This window comes from Nannobrachium achirus (assembly GCF_963921795.1).
Source record: "Nannobrachium achirus genome assembly, chromosome: 1".
Lineage (NCBI taxonomy): Eukaryota > Metazoa > Chordata > Actinopteri > Myctophiformes > Myctophidae > Nannobrachium > Nannobrachium achirus.
Window position 1 is genome coordinate 58,083,888 of NC_137810.1, and position 20,869 is coordinate 58,104,756.

At 41.3% G+C, this 20,869-nt stretch overlaps 1 protein-coding gene across 1 annotated transcript in view; it reads right to left on the reverse strand.

The window, feature by feature from the left end:
- Positions 1-1,974: 1,974 nt before the first annotated feature.
- Positions 1,975-20,869, reverse strand: part of LOC308288962 (uncharacterized protein) — a gene marked incomplete at both ends in the record, with an annotated part of 29,152 nt that continues 10,257 nt past the window's right edge. The window contains 13 exons of the mRNA XM_080730435.1: positions 1,975-2,050; positions 2,349-2,465; positions 3,861-3,966; positions 5,188-5,289; positions 6,041-6,136; positions 6,832-6,927; positions 8,454-8,549; positions 10,201-10,293; positions 11,308-11,436; positions 14,673-14,798; positions 17,844-17,966; positions 18,559-18,681; positions 20,352-20,474. Coding sequence (XP_080586561.1) covers positions 1,975-2,050; positions 2,349-2,465; positions 3,861-3,966; positions 5,188-5,289; positions 6,041-6,136; positions 6,832-6,927; positions 8,454-8,549; positions 10,201-10,293; positions 11,308-11,436; positions 14,673-14,798; positions 17,844-17,966; positions 18,559-18,681; positions 20,352-20,474 — 1,406 coding nt within the window. The remainder of the gene's footprint in view (positions 2,051-2,348; positions 2,466-3,860; positions 3,967-5,187; positions 5,290-6,040; positions 6,137-6,831; positions 6,928-8,453; positions 8,550-10,200; positions 10,294-11,307; positions 11,437-14,672; positions 14,799-17,843; positions 17,967-18,558; positions 18,682-20,351; positions 20,475-20,869) is intronic.

Genomic DNA, 20,869 nt, shown 5'->3' on the forward strand with positions numbered 1-20,869 from the left:
GATTACATTTTCTCTGACAACAGGCTATATCAGATATGAATGAATATCATAAACTATGCAGAACCCCCCCGCTGACAGAAACGCGCACATGGTGTGTTTATATTTTTAACACAGTCCTTATATGCGAGGAACGCAGAATCTCCAATGGCGATTTGAATGCAAAACAATACCAGCATGAACCCCCCAGAGGGCGACATTACGCACAAGTGACGACATAGCTTCGTTTCTCTATAGCAGCTATATGTTGTCAAAATAGGCTGGGAGATAGCCTACAGTAGTTTTCTCTGTTCTCATACTATAGCTGCATTTCATCAGTTTTATTTCATCAGGTAAAAACCTAGCCCAACCCTATCCCTCCCTGCCCCTTCCTTGTATATACTGTACATACTGATTGTTTAGACTTACTGTTACCTGCCCCTTCCTTGTATATATTGTATATACTGTACTTACTGATTGTATAGACCTACTGTTTTATTTTTTTTATTTTTTTATTTACATATCTACTGCATAGTACTGTGTTCTATTTGTCTGTCATTCAATGTTATATGAGATACTTAAATGGTTTCCTGTTGAAATAAGCTTAGTCTTTTCATGGATCTCCTTTTAGTAGACCTTGTACCAGTGAACTGTACCGTCATGAATCTGTACATTTTCCTATGCAAACTTCTAATAAAGCCTTCAATCAATCAATATAGGACATATCTATCTTGTTTTCCTAAAATAATGTTGTTACATTTAGTGGGATGTGCGAGGACTGATATAGCAAATTAGGCAACTGTTGAGGCAACGGTGAAAGGCAACACTACAATGTGTCATGGTGCAATGTGTTGTTAGCTTGAAAATCAGCTCTTGTTCATAGTAGGCAAGTGACATCAATGTGTGATGAGGTATAAATTAAGCGGAGATGCCTCAGCAGGTCAACTGCCTTGCAGTGATTACATGACACGTCCCTGTTGAACTGTGAAACTCTGTTTTTTAACCACAGACCTCTTAATGGCTACAATAGATACATTCTGCCGATGAAGACAAAGATAAGTAGAAGCGACTCGTTTCTGTGCATTGTACAATACACAATAATGGGGGTTAAATTGTATGAGTAAATTACACCATTATACAATTACACCATTGCTTTTGTGTTTTACTCAGTTCAACATTGCAGTAAAGCCCTGCTTTGTCTTTTTTAGGGCGCCTTGTTTTTTGAGGTTTTCCTTCAATTACAGAAAAGCATCAAATAAAGGAAAAGACAAAGAGCCCCAGGGCCAAACTTGTATGTATGTTATAGTTGTCCTAGGGTGTATTGCTAGGTCTATGGATTCCTTATTATGAAGTTAGAGACCTTTCAATTGCCCTTCAACCACTTAAAGGAGTAGTTCACCCCCAAAATGAATTTTCTTCTCTTGATTACTAGTTTTTTGTTGCATTCCTAAGACAAAAATGTTATTACAATAAATGTATCCCCATTGATTCCGGATGGGGACCCAAATGCATTTGGGTCCTCATCCGGAATCAGTGGGGGTACATTTACTATAGTCAAATTATTGTCTTACAAATGCGACAAATATTATTGAACTCAAGTCTCTCTCCATGATGTGAGTAATCAATAGAAAAAAAGTCATTTTGGGGGTGAACGACTACTTTAAGCCCTGTATACTTCGTCGTACGATAAATAGCACAAATAGACAATCTAAAAGCTGACAACAGGCGATGTGAGCTTGTAGATCAGCAATCTTTGAACATGTTTCCTTTTTTTGAAAATGTTTGACATTTCTGTAAAACTGACTAGCCCAAAAAAGGGACTCCAGGCAGAAAGTGGTAAAGTGGTCAATGACATACCGTACACCCCACATTGTTAGGCCATTATTGCTATGTTACCTTGGCCCAGATAACGTTTCAGCACAACACTGGACTGTGGTCATGTTGCTGGGTGGTCTACCTGGCTTAGTGGTTAAACAAGGCTTGTACAGTATGTATCAATCATCTCCCCTTCTCCGGACACTGGATTTTGTAGCCCACTCTGTAGGCCTGTAGGTACACACGAGCTTGGTTTATCCTGCATACAAACAGAGAGAGTACTATTGTAGACCTTCTTCTATTTTTGTGACGGCAGTAAAACAACCATAAAAACATATTATGTTATATATATACATATTTTTGTTCTGTTGTCCACAGACTTTACATTTTAAAGATTGGGAAATATCAAATTGGGAAATATCAAATATGTACATAAAAGAGTAAATATATACGTAAATAACTAATGAACCAATCTACAAAATCTACCAAATCTGAACCAATTAAACCGGCATTTAATAAATGTAGCTTTTTGTCAGAGAGAGAGAGAGCTATGTTACCTGTATTTGGTGCACAGCTGAACTCCGAGAGGACCACATCGATCAACATAACTCTCCCTGAAGCCCTTCCTCACAGCCCGCGCCATGCTGACAACCGTGGTCACCACGGGACACGTCCTGGAGCACACGCACACAGAACATGACAGGGAAGAAAAGCAGGGTTCCCACACATCTTTACCAATTAATTTTCAAAACGTTTCCAAAACATTTTCCAGAATATTTAACCCGATTTCCAGGACTATATAACAATAATTCAGTTCAATAATGAGTCGCTTACTCCTATGCACAATGCCCAAAGACAGGTAGTGTATGCCAGTGGTTCTCAACCTTTTCAGGCTGTGACCCCTGAAATAATCATATTTGAACTGGGGACCCTGGCACCCTGACAACCACTAAGAGTAGAGGAATTTTGTATAACACAGTTTTATTGTGAAAATAGCCGATCTACATGCTCACAACGCCTCGCGTTGCGAAGCGTTGTGAGCATGTAGATCTGCTATTTTCACAATTTCTGCCTCAAAATCAATAACAAAAGACAAATGCATAGCTATTCTTTCCAGGACCTTCCACGACCCTTGATCAATTCCAAAACTTTTCCAGTACTGGAAAAAATATTTCTCTAATTTCAAAATATTTCCAGGAATTTCATGACCGTGGGAACCCTGGAAAAGGATATTGACAGAAAATGAAAGGGATGAAAAGGATACAGTTGACCTGAAAACCTTAAGCAGTGGGTGCTCCGCTACAGAAAACAACTATTTACCCAAAAAAAAAAAAGACAAAAAAGAAACACGTACACCAAGGTGGAAATAGCGGCACCCCAAAGAATGCAAGACTTGAATAAAAATGTATCAGTTGCACTTTTCTTTTATTAAAGGCTATGGTGTTTTAGGCCTTCCTCAGAGCAAGTTAAAAAGTGAACGGTACCCCTCTTTTTGTATTTTACATGTATGTATGTAATCATCCCCACCTGTGTCAGGGGAGGTATTTGTCAGATAACATAACAGCCACAGAGTACATCATTATAAGGAAAAAATAAATAAAAGATAAAGCCATAGTAGCACAGATTAGGGCCTAATCAGGAACATTAAAGACATTAAAGGACGCATCAGACAAATTACAATACATAAGTACACTATGGAAGCATACACAATAACCTCAGATAATCCAAAGCCACAACATTGTACAATCTCAGTAGATGTCTTTGTGGGTTTCAATACCTACAAGGCAGAAGGGTTACCTATCTCTAAGAGAAATGATCTGGATTTATCAACTTTGCTGCAATTTGGACTAAACAATGAGTTCTCCAACACATTCTTCTTATAAATGAAGTAATGTGTACTGTCACACTTGTATTTCCCATGCCGAATAACGAACATAATACTTATTAAAAGAATGTACAACTGAGCCCTCGTCTTGCATCCCTTCTTTTTTGGAGTTCTGCTATTACCACCTTGCCGTTTCGTTTGTTTGTCTGTCTGTTTGTTTGTTTGTTTGTTTGTTTGTACTTACAGTTTCTCACAGCGTAGACCAGCTGTGCCCTCTGGACAGGTGCAGGTGTTGTGAGGACTGCAGGTGGCACCATGCTGGCACGGGGGCACACATGGAGTGGTCACCGCTAAAGACACAATGCACACCAACACACGTGAAACATCTGTCATCACTGTAACACATGCACATATGCAGTGTTGTACCCGAATGCGTTCAATGAACGATCGTTCTTGAGCACGTTCATATTTTGGGCGAACGTGAACTGAACGCTCATTGTTTCCGCTTGATGAATGTTATTGTCGAACGCGTTCATTCTGACGTCCGTGAGCGGCGCTCGTCGGCCCGTTCGCCCCGTTCGTGCTGCGGTCCGCGGTCGCCTGTCCTCTCGTCTTTCTTTACATTCACATATGCTCCAATAGCACCCAGCTGCCGAAAAGAACTTCTGGGAACTCAGATTGCCCAGCTGCAGGCTCGCAGACGTTGATATGTGAGTGCCTGAGCAGTGCTGTCTGCAGCTGTGTGCTTCTCTTTACATGAAGCGCTGAGTCTCCTCCTCGTTACGTCGTCTCTCACCCAAGTAAAGCCTGACTATGCTTTGTCGTATGACGAGTGTTGCATGCCGAAATAGCTGATCTGCAAGCTCACAACGTATCGCATCCACGAGACAACGTGAGCTTGTAGATCAGCTATTTTAACCAAGGCGGACGGTTAGAAACGTCTGCCTTCACAAGTGAGACTGGGCACTAGGCACCTAAATATTGTGGGCACCTCAAAAGTTGGATGAAATAATTGCTGTGTGTGGTTCTAATTTTGACAAATAATAGCTTGTAGCAACGTCTAAAAAATTTGAATAGCCAAAAGTATAAAAATATTACGGTTAAAAAATAACTAAAAAGAACTAAGTTAGTTAATTTTGAGGAACCAAGAACTTTAGTTCAAAATGTAGAATTATGAACTATGAAATGAACTAGTTCATTTTAGAAGTTTTGAACTTGAACTTGAACTAGTTCATTTTGAAAGTGAACTTTCCCAACACTGCACATATGGTACAGTATGCCTACACATGCAAAAAAAAGCTTACATACATAAGCAGACAACCACAATTCACACACGCACGCACGCACGCACGCACGCACGCACACACACACACACACACACACACTCACACACACACGACACGCACGCACGTTGCGCGCGCGCGCGTGCGCACACACACACACACACACACACACACACACACACACACACACACACACACACACACACACACACACACACACACACACACACACACACACACACACACACACACACACACACACACACACACACACACACACACACTGACCTGTTTCACAGAGACTCCCAGTATAGCCACTGGCACAGCGACATCTGTTGAGGCCCACACATACGCCTCCATTTTTACATGGTTTCTGACACTGCACTGGCTCTGAGCAAGATCAAGGGAAATGCATACATTCAGCATCATGTCATCCTGCAGTATTAGAAGAACACGGTTTTGTATTGTGTTGGGTGGGTGGAGTAATGGGGAAAAGATTTGTGTCCTCTTAAAAGGATTAAAATGACGATGACAAAGTATATGAAGTAGCATATTTAGTTTGTGGTGACAACTGTTTACAGTGTTTCCTAACCTGTCGGTGGGGTCCCTATAATGTAACATTGTTTTCTCACTCAAGTAAACAAACCAACATAAAGTTTAAGTGTATAGAGGGGTTCTGCACATTTCTAAAGTGACAATTTAAGGACTTTTTAATACCTCTAAAATGACAAATTAAACATTCGCCAAATTGTCAAATATTAGACACAGAAATTGTGAGAATAGCCGATCTACATGCTCCGCGCAACGCCTCGCTTTTGCAAGGCGTTGCGCGGAGCATGTAGATCGGCTATTCTCACAATAGAACCGTGTTGTACAAAATGTAATGCCTCAACTCTTAATGCTCGTCAGGGTGGGGGGGGGGGGGGGGGGTCCCCAGTTAATATGATTATTTTGGGGGTCTCGGACTGAAAAGGTTGAGAACCACTGCTTTAGCACATGGGACAGTCAATGGTACATCTTGTTCTCTAATAAACATCCAAATGACAGCACATACTTGCCACTTCAAACTCATTTAGTCATAAAAAAACACTAACAGTTGCATTCAAGTAGGAACTTGGTCTGGACAGGTGTATCACGTTACCTATCTGGCAGCGAGCTCCCTGCCACCCTCCGACACACGTGCATTTGTTGACATCTGCACACCTCCCCCCATTCTGACAGGCTGGAGTGCAGAGGGCTGCGGGAAAAAAAGAATGAGCACATTAAAAGATCAGCGACTTCGCCCAGAGTTGTGGCCTTTCATTAAACTCTGAGATAGGGCATTCACGAATTATTTGACCTCAAAGTATTCGAATAGTCGAATATTCGACAGGACTGGCAAAACTGTCAAATGTTAAGTAAGCAAGAGGCGAACATTGTGAAAATAGCTGATCTACATGCTCACAACGCCTCGCGTTGCGAGGCGTTGTGAGCATGTAGATCTGCTATTTTCACAATATTTATCTCTGGAAACCGACTCACATTAAATGTAATATACCTACAATTCCAAGTGCTTATCAGGGTGGGGGTCCCCAGTTCAAATATGTTTATTTTGGGGGTCACGGCCTAAAAAGGTTTGAGAACCCCTGTTATAGAGCATTTACAAATTCATCCACCAGGGGCATTGACAACTCATTCTTATGACTTCCTATCTAGCCACGCTTTATAAACTATATCTTTTTTAAAGAGAAAACAATGAAAAAAGCGAATATTCGACTTCGGTGAACAACATCGAATAGTGACTTTGATATTCGAATAGTCGAATATTCAAATATTTGGTGAATGCCCTACTCTGAAAATGTACCCAAATGGACCTGAGAATGTTAACACTGACATCCTCAGAGTTGATTTAACACTGAGGATTCGTACTGTGTGGAGATACGTGGTACTCACGTGACAGGCACTGAGGGCCAGTGTAGTCAGAGGGACACTGGCAGGAGCCGGGCCCCACACAGCGGCCACCGTTTGCACACGGCAACTCACACACCGCTGAGAGAGAGAGAGACAGGGGAAACCAAATAGACATCAAAGTGGTAAGTGAGCAATGAACAAAATTAGTTTTCAAGTGACTACTAGAGCAGACACAATGTGGACAACGGTGGGAAAGACAGATGAGTGACAGAATATTGTTGATACTGTATATTGAGCCAATTTGAATCGGAATCCCTTTTGTTTTCCAGGTAAAATTACAGATATAAGGGATTTGACAGACACAAGACAACACAACACAACACAACACAACACATACGTAGACTAAAGGTAGAAAACCAATAGCCTGATAAGGTGCCAACAGGCTTATAAATCTATAGTTGGTGTAGAGATACTAGCTGTGCAACAGTAAGTGCACATGAACATGACAAATACGGTGGCCATTTCTCCACTCCCCAAGTATGATGTGACAGGTTACACCCGGCCACTCCGACATGTCTCCATTCCGACACTAACCCTATCTCTAACCCTTACCCTAAACTTAACCCCTATGGAAGTGTCGCCACTCCGACAATAAGAAGTCAATTTCGGAGTGGCGACATGTCGGAATGGAGAGCTGGTATTTCTACCAGTTTTTGAGTGACTTTTCAGACTAGAACAACAGCGACCTCTGCTGGAAAGCTAAGCTCTGTGATCCAATCAACAAGCTTCTTTGCTTCATTAGTATGTTTTGTATAACAGGTTTCAATTACAGTCTACAGGTCCACGTATATGTCCCAGCCTCAAAATACGAGTGCTGTGTTTACTAACATGGTAGACGGCCATTGATTCAGCTGAAGGAAAACTGCACTAATCATAAGGGCAGATTAGTTGCCTTGAATGGCACAAATTTCAAAGGTTCGATGCTGTTTGCTGTGCTGCTGTTTCTAAGTGTGTGTCTTTTTGTGAGCGGATGCACTGTACAGCACCCAGGGGTGTCTCACCAAATTCTGGGCCCTGGGTACAAGGATTCACTGCAGGGCCCCCATGAATGTTCTTCATAGGGGGAGGGGGTTTAACCCATTTAGACTGGGAACGCGTTATTTTGTGCTTTAACTATTGAAAGATAGCAGATATACAAGCTCATAGCGCGCTGCAAGCTTGTATATCTGCTATTTATTTATTTTTAATCGTGAAAATGTGTGCAAACTTTGAATATTTCAAATCCTTCTAAGGTTTTTTGAAAAACCCATGTTTCTATGTCAGCGGTGCTCAAACCTTTTCATGTGAAGGACCCCCAAAATAATATGTATTTGGCCACGGACCCCCCCATATCAAAATATTTAGTTCCAGGGACCCCCCCAGAAGCAAAGTTTGAGTTACAAACGTTCGCTTAAAAAATACATATATTCAAAGATTTGCACACATTTTCACGACTTTTCAAAAATAGCAGATTTACAAGCTTGCAGCGCGGCACTCGGTGCCGCGCTGTGAGCTTGTATATCTGCTATTTTTCAATAGTAGTTAAGTAATTAAGGCCCCTCCACCTCGGGCCCTATAGTAACTCAGTCCCACTTGTCCCCCCCTTGTGACGCCGCTGACAGTACCTGTGTGACAGCCATTTCCCGTCCAACCAGGAGGACACAGACACATGTTCCAGCGCATACAGGAGCCTCCATGGGCGCAGGGTGGTGAGCACATGGCTGAAACACACAACCTACATGTACGTCATGTATGACCGAGACATTGCATGCTACTAGTGACACAGAACTAGCACGATATCTTTAAACCAAGGTCAAAATCACCATTGTGTCACCAAAATGTCACCATTTAGTCCTGTAGCTGTGGTGGCTGTCGCCAGTGGTGTGAAGTAACACAGTGCATTTGCTGTACTCAATTACTGTACTTAAGTACAATTTTGAGATATTTCTTTTTACTTTAATGGAGTAAAATTCTACTCCACTACATCTCAGAGGCAAATATTGTACTTTTACTCTAAAACTTTACACTTTAATAATTTGTAAACTTTAGTTACTAATATTACAAAACATACAGTAACCACTTCAGGCTGATATATATTTCGGCCATTTGAAAATAGTTTAAAATAATTTGTTTTTTCAAAACAAATTCAAAAGGCACGCAGGCACACACACACACACACACACACAGAGCTAATGGCTTTTATAATGTAGAGGCTGACACATTATGTTCTTTAATTGGCTACACGTGCAACAGCGTTTTTTCATAAACATATTCCACACACAACATACAAGCCATATCTTACACCATATGTTACACAAATAGATTAATTCGCTAAATTACAATTTGTGCATTCTGTGCAGGCTGCGTGCATACGATTTCTCAATATTTAATTATCAGTTTATTGGGATTTATTAGGATGCAGAAAAAATTACCACTTCAGAGTTCAGACTAATCCTTCATAACGCTGACATGTTGAGGCAGTAAATCAAATCAAATCAAAACAGGCTACTCACAGATTATACTGTAAGTGGTGGCGGCGGCACCATGACACTGTCTGCCAGGGACATCTTTGAGAAAGTTGATAAAGAATTTGTGGAGATCTTTTTTTATAGTCTCCTCGTTGAGCTTTTCAGTTCAAGTGGTATAACGTTTAACGTACATTTATCCATCTTGTGTTTCACCTGCATGCGACGTGACCTAGCTCGCAGTTGCAATAGCTCTCTTTGGACACTTGGGTTCATGTGGGTTAGTGCCATTTAGGCCTAACATTATTTAACGCTTTAACTATTGAAAAATAGCAGATATACAAGCTCACAGCACGACACGAGTGCCGCGCTGTGAGCTTGTAGATCTGCTATTTTTGAAAAAATCGTGAAAATATTTGCAAATCTTTGAATATTTATGTATTTTTTAAGCGAACATTTGTAACTCAAATTATGCTTCTGGGTGGTCCCTGGAACTAAATATTTTGAGATAGGGGTCCGTGGTCAAATTCATATCATTTTGGGAGTCCTTCACATGAAAAAGTTTGAGAGCCACTGACATGGTAGTCTCTCAAGAACAGACTAACTGAGCTCCAGTTAAGTGAAAAGGACCTTTTCTTTGACGATGGTTATAGCCAGATTGCTGACATAGAAACATAGGTTTTTTCAAAAAACCTTAGAAGGATTCAAAAGACACTTATAGAGTAAAAATTCTAATTTTCAAGATTTTTCAAAAATAGCAGATCTACAAGCTCGCAGCGCGGCACTCGGTGCAGCGCTGCGAGCTTGTATATCTGCTATTTTTTAATAGTTAAAGCATAAAATAACAATACACAATAATGTGTACCCGTTCTGAATGGGTAAATATTGACATTCAGTATGTTTGTACCTGAGCAGCCCAGACCAGGGTAGCCCGGAGGACAATCACAGGTGTTTGGACCCACACACACCCCATCGTTCTGACACGGTGTGTCACAGACCGCTGGAGGAAAGAAGAGAAAGTAGTAAAGTTAGCAACGAAAAAATGTATGACAACAACCATGTCCCCTTGTTTACTGGTAATATCACAAATCAACAGTATTGATGGGTCAAATAATACCGTAGAACAAGGGTCTTCAACAGGGGGTCTGGGACCCCTAGGGGGTCCTCAGAATTACTACAGGGAGTCCTCCAAATCTTTGTGTGATAGAAACTCCCCTTTTTTATATTAACCACTTGAACCCTAGCGTCCATATTCTGATAACTTTAGCCAAAAATAGCAGATCTACAAGCTCGCATCGCGAGGCGTTGTGAGCTTGTAGATTGGCTATTTTTGGCAAAGTGGTTTGATGTAGAGGGGAAAAAGAGCAGACTAAGTACAGAGTGAAAGGCCAAGTGTATTAAGTATTGACCGTTCACATGGTTAGATATTTGAAAACACACATTAACATGAATCCAAAATATACTGATGATTGTGCTGTCAAACGATGAAACTATATGGAATCTATGAAAAGGTTGTGGGGGGGGGGGGGGGGGGGCTTCATCTCGCTTCATCTCTCTCTCAACTAGGGGGTCCTTGGCCTGAAAACGTTGAAAAGACCCCTGCCGTAGAACAGTAAAGGTTTTCTGGTCATGTATTTGTGGCAACAACGCTTTAACTATTGAAAAATAGCAGATATAGATCTGCTATTTTTAAAAAAATCTTGAAAATATTTGCAAATCTTTGAATATATGTATTTTTTAAGCGAACATTTGTAACTCAAATTATGCTTCTGGGTGGTCCCTGGAACTAAATATTTTGAGATAGGGGTCCGTGGTCAAATTCACATCATTTTGGGGGTCCTTCACATGAAAAAGTTTGAGAGCCACTGACATGGTAGTCTCTCAAGAACAGACTAACTGAGCTCCAGTTAAGTGAAAAGGACCTTTTCTTTGACGATGGTTATAGCCAGATTGCTGACATAGAAACATAGGCAACAACTACATGACTACCGACAGATATGGAATAGTGACTCACGCTGGCACTTGGTGGGGTCATCGGTACGTATTTCATAGCCTTCCCGGCAGGAGCAGTTGAAGCCACCAGGATGATTCACACACAGCTGCTCACAGCCCCCGTTTGTGAAGTCTCCACATTCATCCACATCTGAACAGCGAGGGAGGGAGGGATCAGAGTGAACGTGCGAGGGAGGAGGGGAGAGATAAAGAGATTGAAGTGAATTCAATATTATTATTATATTTTGTTGACTGCTATGTGCTCACTGCTGCAAGACCCTGAGACTCAGCTGCTAGTAGGGAAGAGGGAGGCTAGGTCATAGTGGCCTCTTGGATTTATTGCTGTGAGAAAGAGATACGTTCTTAATGAGCTCGGGAGAGAAGGAAAAGGGATGTTTTTGTTTTAGCAAATTAATAATGAACTGTGAGAGGGAGGGCTAGGCAGTCCGTCTTTTTGCCTTGCTGAAGCAACATGTCTGATGTGTGAATGTTACAGTGCTGTAAATAAACCCTTTTGTATCATTTTATATTGCATCTGAGTCAAAGTAAACTGATTCTTTTGAGAGTCTTCAATTGCGCTGGGCTTTAGTCATAAGGCCATAAATTAAGTAGGATCTCCACGTCAAGATGTATATGGGTAGATGGATAAATCAATGCTTATGACCAGTGTTGTACCCGAACGCGTTCAAAGAACGATCGTTCATGAACACGTTCATATTTTGGGCGAACGTGAACTGAACGTAATTGTTTTCGCTTGATGAACGATATTGTCGAACGCGGTCATTCTGACACCCGTGAACGACGTTCGTCGGCGTTCGTCGGCCGTTCATGCGGCGGTCCGCGCCACCGCGGTCGTCTGTCCTCTCCTCTCTCTTTTCATTCACATGCTCCAATAGCACGCACTGTGTGCCCATTCACTGAGCTGAAGTGTATTCTCTCGGTGGAACACTGTCTTACGGACTAGTATAGCGCTACCCCTAAGCTCCCCATTCCCCTTTCTACACACAACACTTCAGTTCAGTCTGCACTCTGAGCAGTGAGGGAGAGAGGGAGAAAGTGATCTGCCGTCTCTAAGTGAAGCTGTTAAAACAGGATTTAGATCACTCACTGGAATAATAACTGATCATCATACAGTACATCTCATAATGTAGTCTAGCCTACTTCTACCTCTGTTCCTGAAATCCGCGATGTTGTTAGGGTGCTGGGTGCTCCAACTTTCTTGGATCAGATGACAGACTGCACGCACGGTAACACTGCCAGGCATAACGATCGACTCGATCGCCTCGTTGAAAATGCGCATTTGACACAGATTTGACCACAGGCAATTAACAGCTCAACATTAATAGCAGCTGTTACAAACGCTTGTTTTCTCTGTCTTGTGCACGTGTGTCAACTGTCCTGTGGGTTGGGACCCCTAGGGGGATCCCCAATTTTATTTTTTGGGGGGTCCCTGACTCCCCAGTTGTTAAGCTTAATGTTAACATTGTTTTCTCACTCAACAATAAACAGATCAACATACAGTATACCGGTAGGTGTGGCATCTGCACATTTCTAAAGCACATGTTCACAAGCATGTAGATCGGCTATTTTCACAATCAAACAGTCAAACTAATGTAATGCCAACTCCTATAATTCCAAGTGCTTGTCAGGGTGGGGGGTCCCCAGTTCATATGATTATTTTGGGGGTTGCATCCTGAAAAGGTTGAGAACCACTGTAGTAGTGCAGGTAGGGCCTACTCAGTAGATTCTCTCCACCTTATTTAAAATGACTTGTAAGTTCCACTTCTCAAAGGGGCAACTTTATTTGTCAACCTGAATGGCAAGCCTAATATTATTGTGTTCATGTCTTACTTTATTTAATTCATATTTCTTCAAGACGTCGTGTGTAGGCCAGTGTTTTAGACATAGCCTTAGGCCTATTGTATAGAAAATTGTATTGTATAGAAAAAAAAACATAAATAAAAAAAAATACATAAATATATATATATATATATATATATATATATATATATATATATATATATATATATAGTTCATTTTGGGGAACCATGAACTTTAGTTCAAAATATAGAATCATGAACTAGAAATGAACTAGTTACAGGGCTCACGCGTCAATGCATCGATTTACATTGCGATATATTGTGATCATGTTATGTAAAAAAGTGGTAACTTTAAATATTTCTTTATAAACTACCTCAATACACTTACAGTATAAGGTGAATAAAACTGTGTTTTTGAAATCTGCAAAGAGCAGATTGGTTAAACTACAGTATGATTTATTTTAAACGGGGACTGCCCATAAGTCAGAAGGTTCAATAGTCCGAAGGTTCATTAGTCTGAATTTAGTTAGGGTTACTGAGGTTAGGGTTAGGGTTAGGCATAGTATTCTTAACAAATTTGGACTAATGAACCTTCGGACTAATGAACCTTCGGACCAATGCCATGGCACCTTTTAAACTGCCATGTTTTGTAACCACGTCTAATCTATTAGTAAGAATGTAATATAACATGCTTGTGAATTGACCCAGAATTGTGAAAAAAATAAATTTGTGACTGATTGCATCGGTTTTCTTTAAAGGAGTAGTTCACCCCCAAGATGTCATTTTTCCTATTGATTACTCATGCCATGGAGACTTGAGTTCAATAATACTTTTTGTTTTTTGTCGCATTCCTAAGACAATAATTTGATTACAATACATTTACCCCCATTGACATCCGGAATCAATGGAGGTACATTTACTATAGGCCTAATCAATGTTTTGTCTTAGAAATGCGACAAATACAAAAAAATATTATTGAACTCAAGTCTCCATGGCATGAGTAATCAACAGAAAAAAAAGTCATTTTGGGGGTGAACTACTCCTTTAACCCTCCAACAAACGAAGGGAGAGAAAGACACAAACATTACTGGCGGACTGACTGATCAACTAGAGCAGTGGTTCTCAACCTGTGGGGCGGGACCCCCAGAGGGGCCCCCAAATGATTTGGAGGGGTCCCAAAATGATTAACTTAATGTGCAACATTGTTTTCTCACTTAGCAGTAAACAAACCAACATCAAGTTTAAGTGTATAGACAGTATCTGCACATTTCTAAAGTGACAATTTAAGGACTTTTTAATACCTCTAAAATGACAAATTAAACATTGGCCAAATTGTCAAATATTAGAGGTAGAAATTGTGAAAATAGCCGATCACAACGTGTGATCGCGTTGCGAGGCGTTGTGAGCATGTAGATCTGCTATTTTCACAATAGAACTGTGTTGTACAAAATGTAATGCCACAACTCTTAGTGCTTGTCAGGGCAAAATATGATTAGTTAAAATATGATTATTTTGGGGGTCATCACGGCCTGAAAAGGTTGAACTAGAGATGGGGACTCAGACTCACCCACACACGACTTCAGGTCCTTGTCCAGCTGCCATCCCGGCCTGCAGCTGCAGTGGAGCTGGCCCTCGGCCCTCATGGTGCAGAGGTGTTCACAGCCACCGTTCCGCTGCTCACAGGACGTCACGTCTACGCAGGCCATGCAATGAAGCACGTAAGAGAGAGACACTGTAACGGCACTGCACACACATGAGCAAAAATACTGGAGCATTTGGGAATTGATACTTTTACACTGTCATGGTATCAAGGCCTGTATTGTACTATACACAAACACACGCGCACGCACGCACGCAAACGTTATTAAAGCTTCAATACATAACTTTGTTTGAGAATAAAAGGTTATTTGACCGATCAGTATGATATGTAAATACAATATAACTAGTACATCTGTGGTGGTTGCAGTTGGTCTACCCACACTATTCTATTGAGACATACATATTGAGATATTTTTTTAAAGTAGTAGCTCAAATAAAATGCATTTTCTGAATTAACAGGCTTTCTTTCTGTCTTAGCTCTGCAGTATACGTTTAGGAATTGACACGGGTAGAAGGTTATGGATTGCAGCTTTAATAAAACATACAGTGTTGGGCAAGTTACTAAGAAATAGTAACTTGTTACCGTTACTAGTTACTTCATTTCAAAAGTAACTCAGTTACTTTACTGATTACTCACACCAGAAAGTAATGCGTTACTGTGAAAAGTAACTTTTTAGTAACTTTTTATTTTTTAGTTTAGTCATTTTTAGTAATGACCATAGCCTGCATGGTTAAACGTTATAGCTTGTAACCCGAAAGAGAAATTAGACATTTGCCCGTGACCCAAACTAGTGAAAACAGCAGATCTACAAGCTCACAATGCATTGCTTTGCGATGCGTTGTGAGCTTGTAGATCAGCTATTTTCACTATTTCTTAAATATTTGTGTTCTAATTTATGGAATTTCTTTGATTTTATTTATAATGTATTCATAGAATTACTTACAAATAACGTTGACATTTATTTTTTAATTTGCAAGTAATGTAGGCTACAAAAAAAACAGTAAATAATCATAATTTTCCATTTATGAAATACAATGCCTTACAAGCAAAAAACTTGAGGCAAAATTAATTACCTTACGAGTCACGACCACAGGAAGTTTTCTTTCTGTGGCTTTCTTTCTCTAACAACAAAATCATGGTTTGATGAGCCTTAATGAAATAGACCCGACAACAGATTTGACTGCGAGTCGGACCAGAGTTATATAATTACTAGTAAGACACCTGAGGGTGGAATGCGACCTCAGGGTGACATGCGCCAATTCTTGACTATCTGGCCAACCACAGCGTTTCTCTGACGATTCTAGTTGTTATCATTCTGGGGGGAGTTTGTTCATGTTTTTGTGAGGGTATCAACCCTAGGAGACACGGGGAGAACATGCAAACTCCACACAGAAAGGCCCTATCGCCAACCCCACCTAGGGTGTGAGCGATAGGGCCTAAACATGGAGATGTGGAGAACACTATATATGAAGATAGTCCAGTCCATCATGTCATATGGGACTACCGTCATAGACAGTAGCCATTGTTAGGCCGGAGTCAATGGCTGTCTGTCTGACTGTCTGTACAGGAAGTGATGTCACATGACATACTTTTATGCCCATATATGAGTCATTCTGTACCACATCTCCATGTTTAGGCCAAACAGGTTTTCTCCAATTCTCCATGTATAGGTCCAAATGACCTCGCCCTAAAGGGCGAGGTCGCGCCAATTCTTGACCATCTGGCCAACCACAGCGTTTCTCTGACGATTCTAGTTGTTGTCATTCTGGGGGGAGTTTGTTCATGTTTTTGTGAGGGTATCAACCCTAGGAGACACGGGGAGAACATGCAAACTCCACACAGAAAGGCCCTATCGCTCACACCCTAGGTTGGGTTGGCGATAGGGCCTTTCTGTGTGGAGTTTGCCTAAACATGGAGATGTGGTACAGAAGGACTCATATATGGGCATAAAAAGTATGTCATGTGACATCACTTCCTGTACAGACAGTCAGACAGACAGCCATTGACTCCGACCTAACAATAGCTACTGTCTATGACGGTAGTTCCATATGACATATTGGACTAGACTATCTCCATATATAGTGTTATCCACACCTCCATGTTAGGACTCATATATGGGCATAAAAAGTATGTCATGTGACATCACTTCCTGTACAGACAGTCAGCCATTGACTCCGGATTAACAATGGCTACTGTCTATGACGGTAGTCCCATATGACATATTGGACTAGACTATCTCCATATATAGTGTTATCCACATCTCCATGTTTAGACAGCCAATGACTCCGGCCTAACAATGGCTACTTTCTATGACGGTAGTCCCATATGACATGATGGACTGGACTATCTCCATATATAGTGTTATCCACATTTCGTGTAGCCGCCCTGTACAGGAAGTGATGTCACAACTCGCTGACATCACACTGACATCACAGAGGATACGGGCGGTCACGAGGATACGGAAGGAAGGAAGGACACTCAAGTGACACGGTTCTTCAGAGTATATGCGACCTACGGTCGCAATAATACTGTAGGTCGACGGGACACATGCATGGATTTACAAGACGTTGTCAATCATCTCATCAATAACGCACAGCTGTGCACTGCACGCAGTGGACGGGAAAAGTCAGCTACTGTAAGTGATCGCATTCTATCATATTCTACCTAGTGCGGGCTATCTGTAGTCACGTTTGCAGTCTGTATGTCTGCACTAGTCTGTTGGTAAGCACAAACAGGCCCAGTGCGCATCTCAGCGCGGCTCTGTCTGGCATTTCGTGTCGGCGTCTCCCCCCCCCCTCTCTGCCTTGTGAGTGTCAGAGAGGAAGATTCAGCTCAGCTCTAGATGCATAAAATAACGCAAAAGAGCGGAGGAACACACCGTGTAGTAACGGTAACTGAGTTACAGAATTGAAAAAAGAACGCGTTAGCGTACTCGTTACTGAAAAAAAGAACGGCGTTACAGTAACTAATTACTTTGTAACGTGTTAGTCCCAAAACTGAAAACATATCATACAATATTAGTGGGTTCTTGTATAAGTCTGTGAATAATAAACGTCTCACACACACATACACACACACACACACATGCGCAGTTGCGCACGCACGCATGCAGGCACGCACACTTTGTGAGGTACATACTGACACAGCGGAGGTTGTCTGTGTGAAGGAGTAGTGGAGTGGGACAGTGACACGTGTGCCCTCCAGGAGTGTTGGTACAGGTGTGGGAGCAGCCGCCGTTCTGGAGCTTACACTCGTCTATGTCTACATGCGCACCACACACACACACACACACACACACACACACACACACACACACACACACACACACACACACACATTACGATTAGAGACATAAATCATCAAAATCCAATAGTAATAAGAGGCAATGCAGTACAGTGCAAAAGATCATGTTCACAAATAATGTCCTTGATTCCCTAGGCTATAGGGCAGAGCATGAAACACATAAACTATGGATATAGATGGCACTGTCTTTTCCAAATAAAGTGACTGCCAATGATGGCAGACACAGAGCTGAACTTAGCCAATTGTTTTGCTGCTTTTTTTTTGCCAGTCCAGCAAGTTGGAGTCCTCTCACACACATTTTATGAACATGCCCTAGGCTACCAAAATGTCAAAATTATAATTTTACAATTATAACCACAAGCAGAGATGGCATTTGCAAGGGGCTGATATTTTGACCATTTATAGCTAAAGCAGTTTATTTTTATTTTTTACAACTGCCGTATATTGAGACATCAGTATGTCTCAGCTTACTCACAATAATTATGCTAACTTGAGATCTAGTCTGAAACGGATCCACTTGCCATACTGATTCTACTGGCTGATTACTGACCCACACAGCTGCGGTGGTCGATGTGCAGCTGGTAGCCGGATCTGCAGGAGCACAGGAAGGATCCCTGGCTGTTGGAGCACAGCTGCTCACAGGTCCCGTTCAGAGACAAGCACTCGTCCACATCTGGAGGATCAGAGTGAGCAGGGAAGACAAGTTGAGTGTTTTATCATGCAGATACCTTAGAACTGTTGACGCGTGTCAGTGGTGTAAAGCAGGGGTTTTCAAAGTGGGTGACGGGGCACCCTGGGGTGCCGCAAGATAATTTGATACTATTTGGAATATATTTGGAAAAATATTTAGTATCATTTTAAACTTGAAGTACAAAGTTATTTGTCAGTTCTAACCAAAATGGCAATTATCTCAACGTCTTCCTCGCAACATAATCACTGTCGGGCAGAAACCTCGTATCTCCAAGTTTCAAATGTGTACGTCTTTTGGTAAAGCAAAGCCCTCCTTCATCATACAAGACTGTCGCACAAAACTAGTGAAAACAGCCGATCTACAAGCACACAACGCCTCGCATCGCGAGGCGTTGTGTGCTTGTGGGCTTGTGGGCTTGTAGATGTAGAGGAATTTGTTCCTTACTGGAGTATTTCCAATTTCCAATACTTTTACTTCTCACAGAAACACTTAAATAATGCTGAGAGAAACATCTAAATAATATTAATATTAATTTCGCTTCAGTTGCATTTGAAAGAGTTTAGCCTGATCTGATGCAACGCGTTCACACAACAAAGTATACATGGTCTTACAGCAGGGATATTCGACAAGATTAGGCAGGGGGCCACAATTGTAAAATCACTTGAAGTCGGGGGCCACAAGACTGTGACAACAGAAATGAACAAAATGTTCATGGTTAACCGTTTGTTGTGTGCTATATGTCCGATAAGACACAACAATGAACATGTAAGTCCAATATGGTAATTTATTAGGGCCTGCTTCACACTGCATTCATGCATTTTTATGTTTTCTGTGCCAGTCCTTTATAATGCACAGGCTTAGATTTTGATATTAACAAAAGAGGAAATAGATAATATCAGTATGTTCTGCACGGGTCATTGGCATTGAAGCGTCTTTGCTGGAAGAGTATTTGAAGCAGGCTGGCAAGGTTAAGTGTTGTTTACATGTTCGTATGAATGAAAGGTTTTTGCTTTTGTTTTGAACACCCGACTGATAAGAAGAGCACAAGATGTGTTTGAAGTGAATGATGATGGAGAAGATGGAAGATAGAAACAATCAAGGTGAATTCTTTCTTTAGGGTAAATGGACAGCATCCACTCAAGACCCAAAAAAATGCTTTCAAATGGATGGATGAAGTGCACTCAGAACTCATCTGTTGAGCTCTTGTATGTTAAGCTACCTGGCTCTATGGTGAAAAAATTAACTGCTGAACATCTTGATTCCTGTACAACCAACCATCAAATAATAATTTGTTAAATGTGTTTTTACACTGGAACTTTTTGGAATATGGAATGTTCTCCAGGGGCCACACGAAAGCTCGGCTAGGGCCGAATTTGGCCCGCAGGCCGCCAGCTGAATATCACTGCACTTACAGTGACTCACTTCATTGTTATCCTCTTTCTTTCTTTCTTTCTCTCCTACCGTCCTTCCTTTGGAAAAGGACCTGAAACGATGATGTTCTTTATTCATTCTTTATTCGGATCCCCATTAGCTTCCGCTGACGCGGTCGCTAATCTTCCTGGGGTCCACATATAACAGCACAAACATACAATATTCAAACAAACAACAACTGAAACTTGTCAGTAAAAATCTAAATTATGTGTTGGCCTCACCTGTGCAGTCCTGTCCATTCGGGTCCAGCTGGTAGCCGGTGTTGCACTGGCAGCTGTAGCCTCCAGACTCGTTGGTACAGTTGTGTTCACAGTGACCGTTGTTCACGGCACACTCATCCACATCTGAACACAACACATTAACCACTTTATTAACCTGTATCATCAATATTATCTGGTAAATAATTGGCAAAATGTAATGTACTAGAGGGTCGTTAAACGTTAAAAAAAAAAAGAATTGGGGGGGGGGGAACTATTGTGGCGGAACTATTGTGCCGCAGCGCACGTTTCCGGTCGGACATATTTGACCGGCGGACTATTTTATACAGAGGCAAAATATGAGGGTAATAACGAATACAACTGTATACAGAGGTTTGGAAACGACATCTTGCAAAGGTGACATGGGTGTTTGAATTTTTAAGCTATATTTAGTACATATGTAGTACATCTTGGCCAAGTGGTTTGGTATTTAAGTTAGCGATACATGACCCGGAAGTAGATCACTTACTCTTTTGTAATAT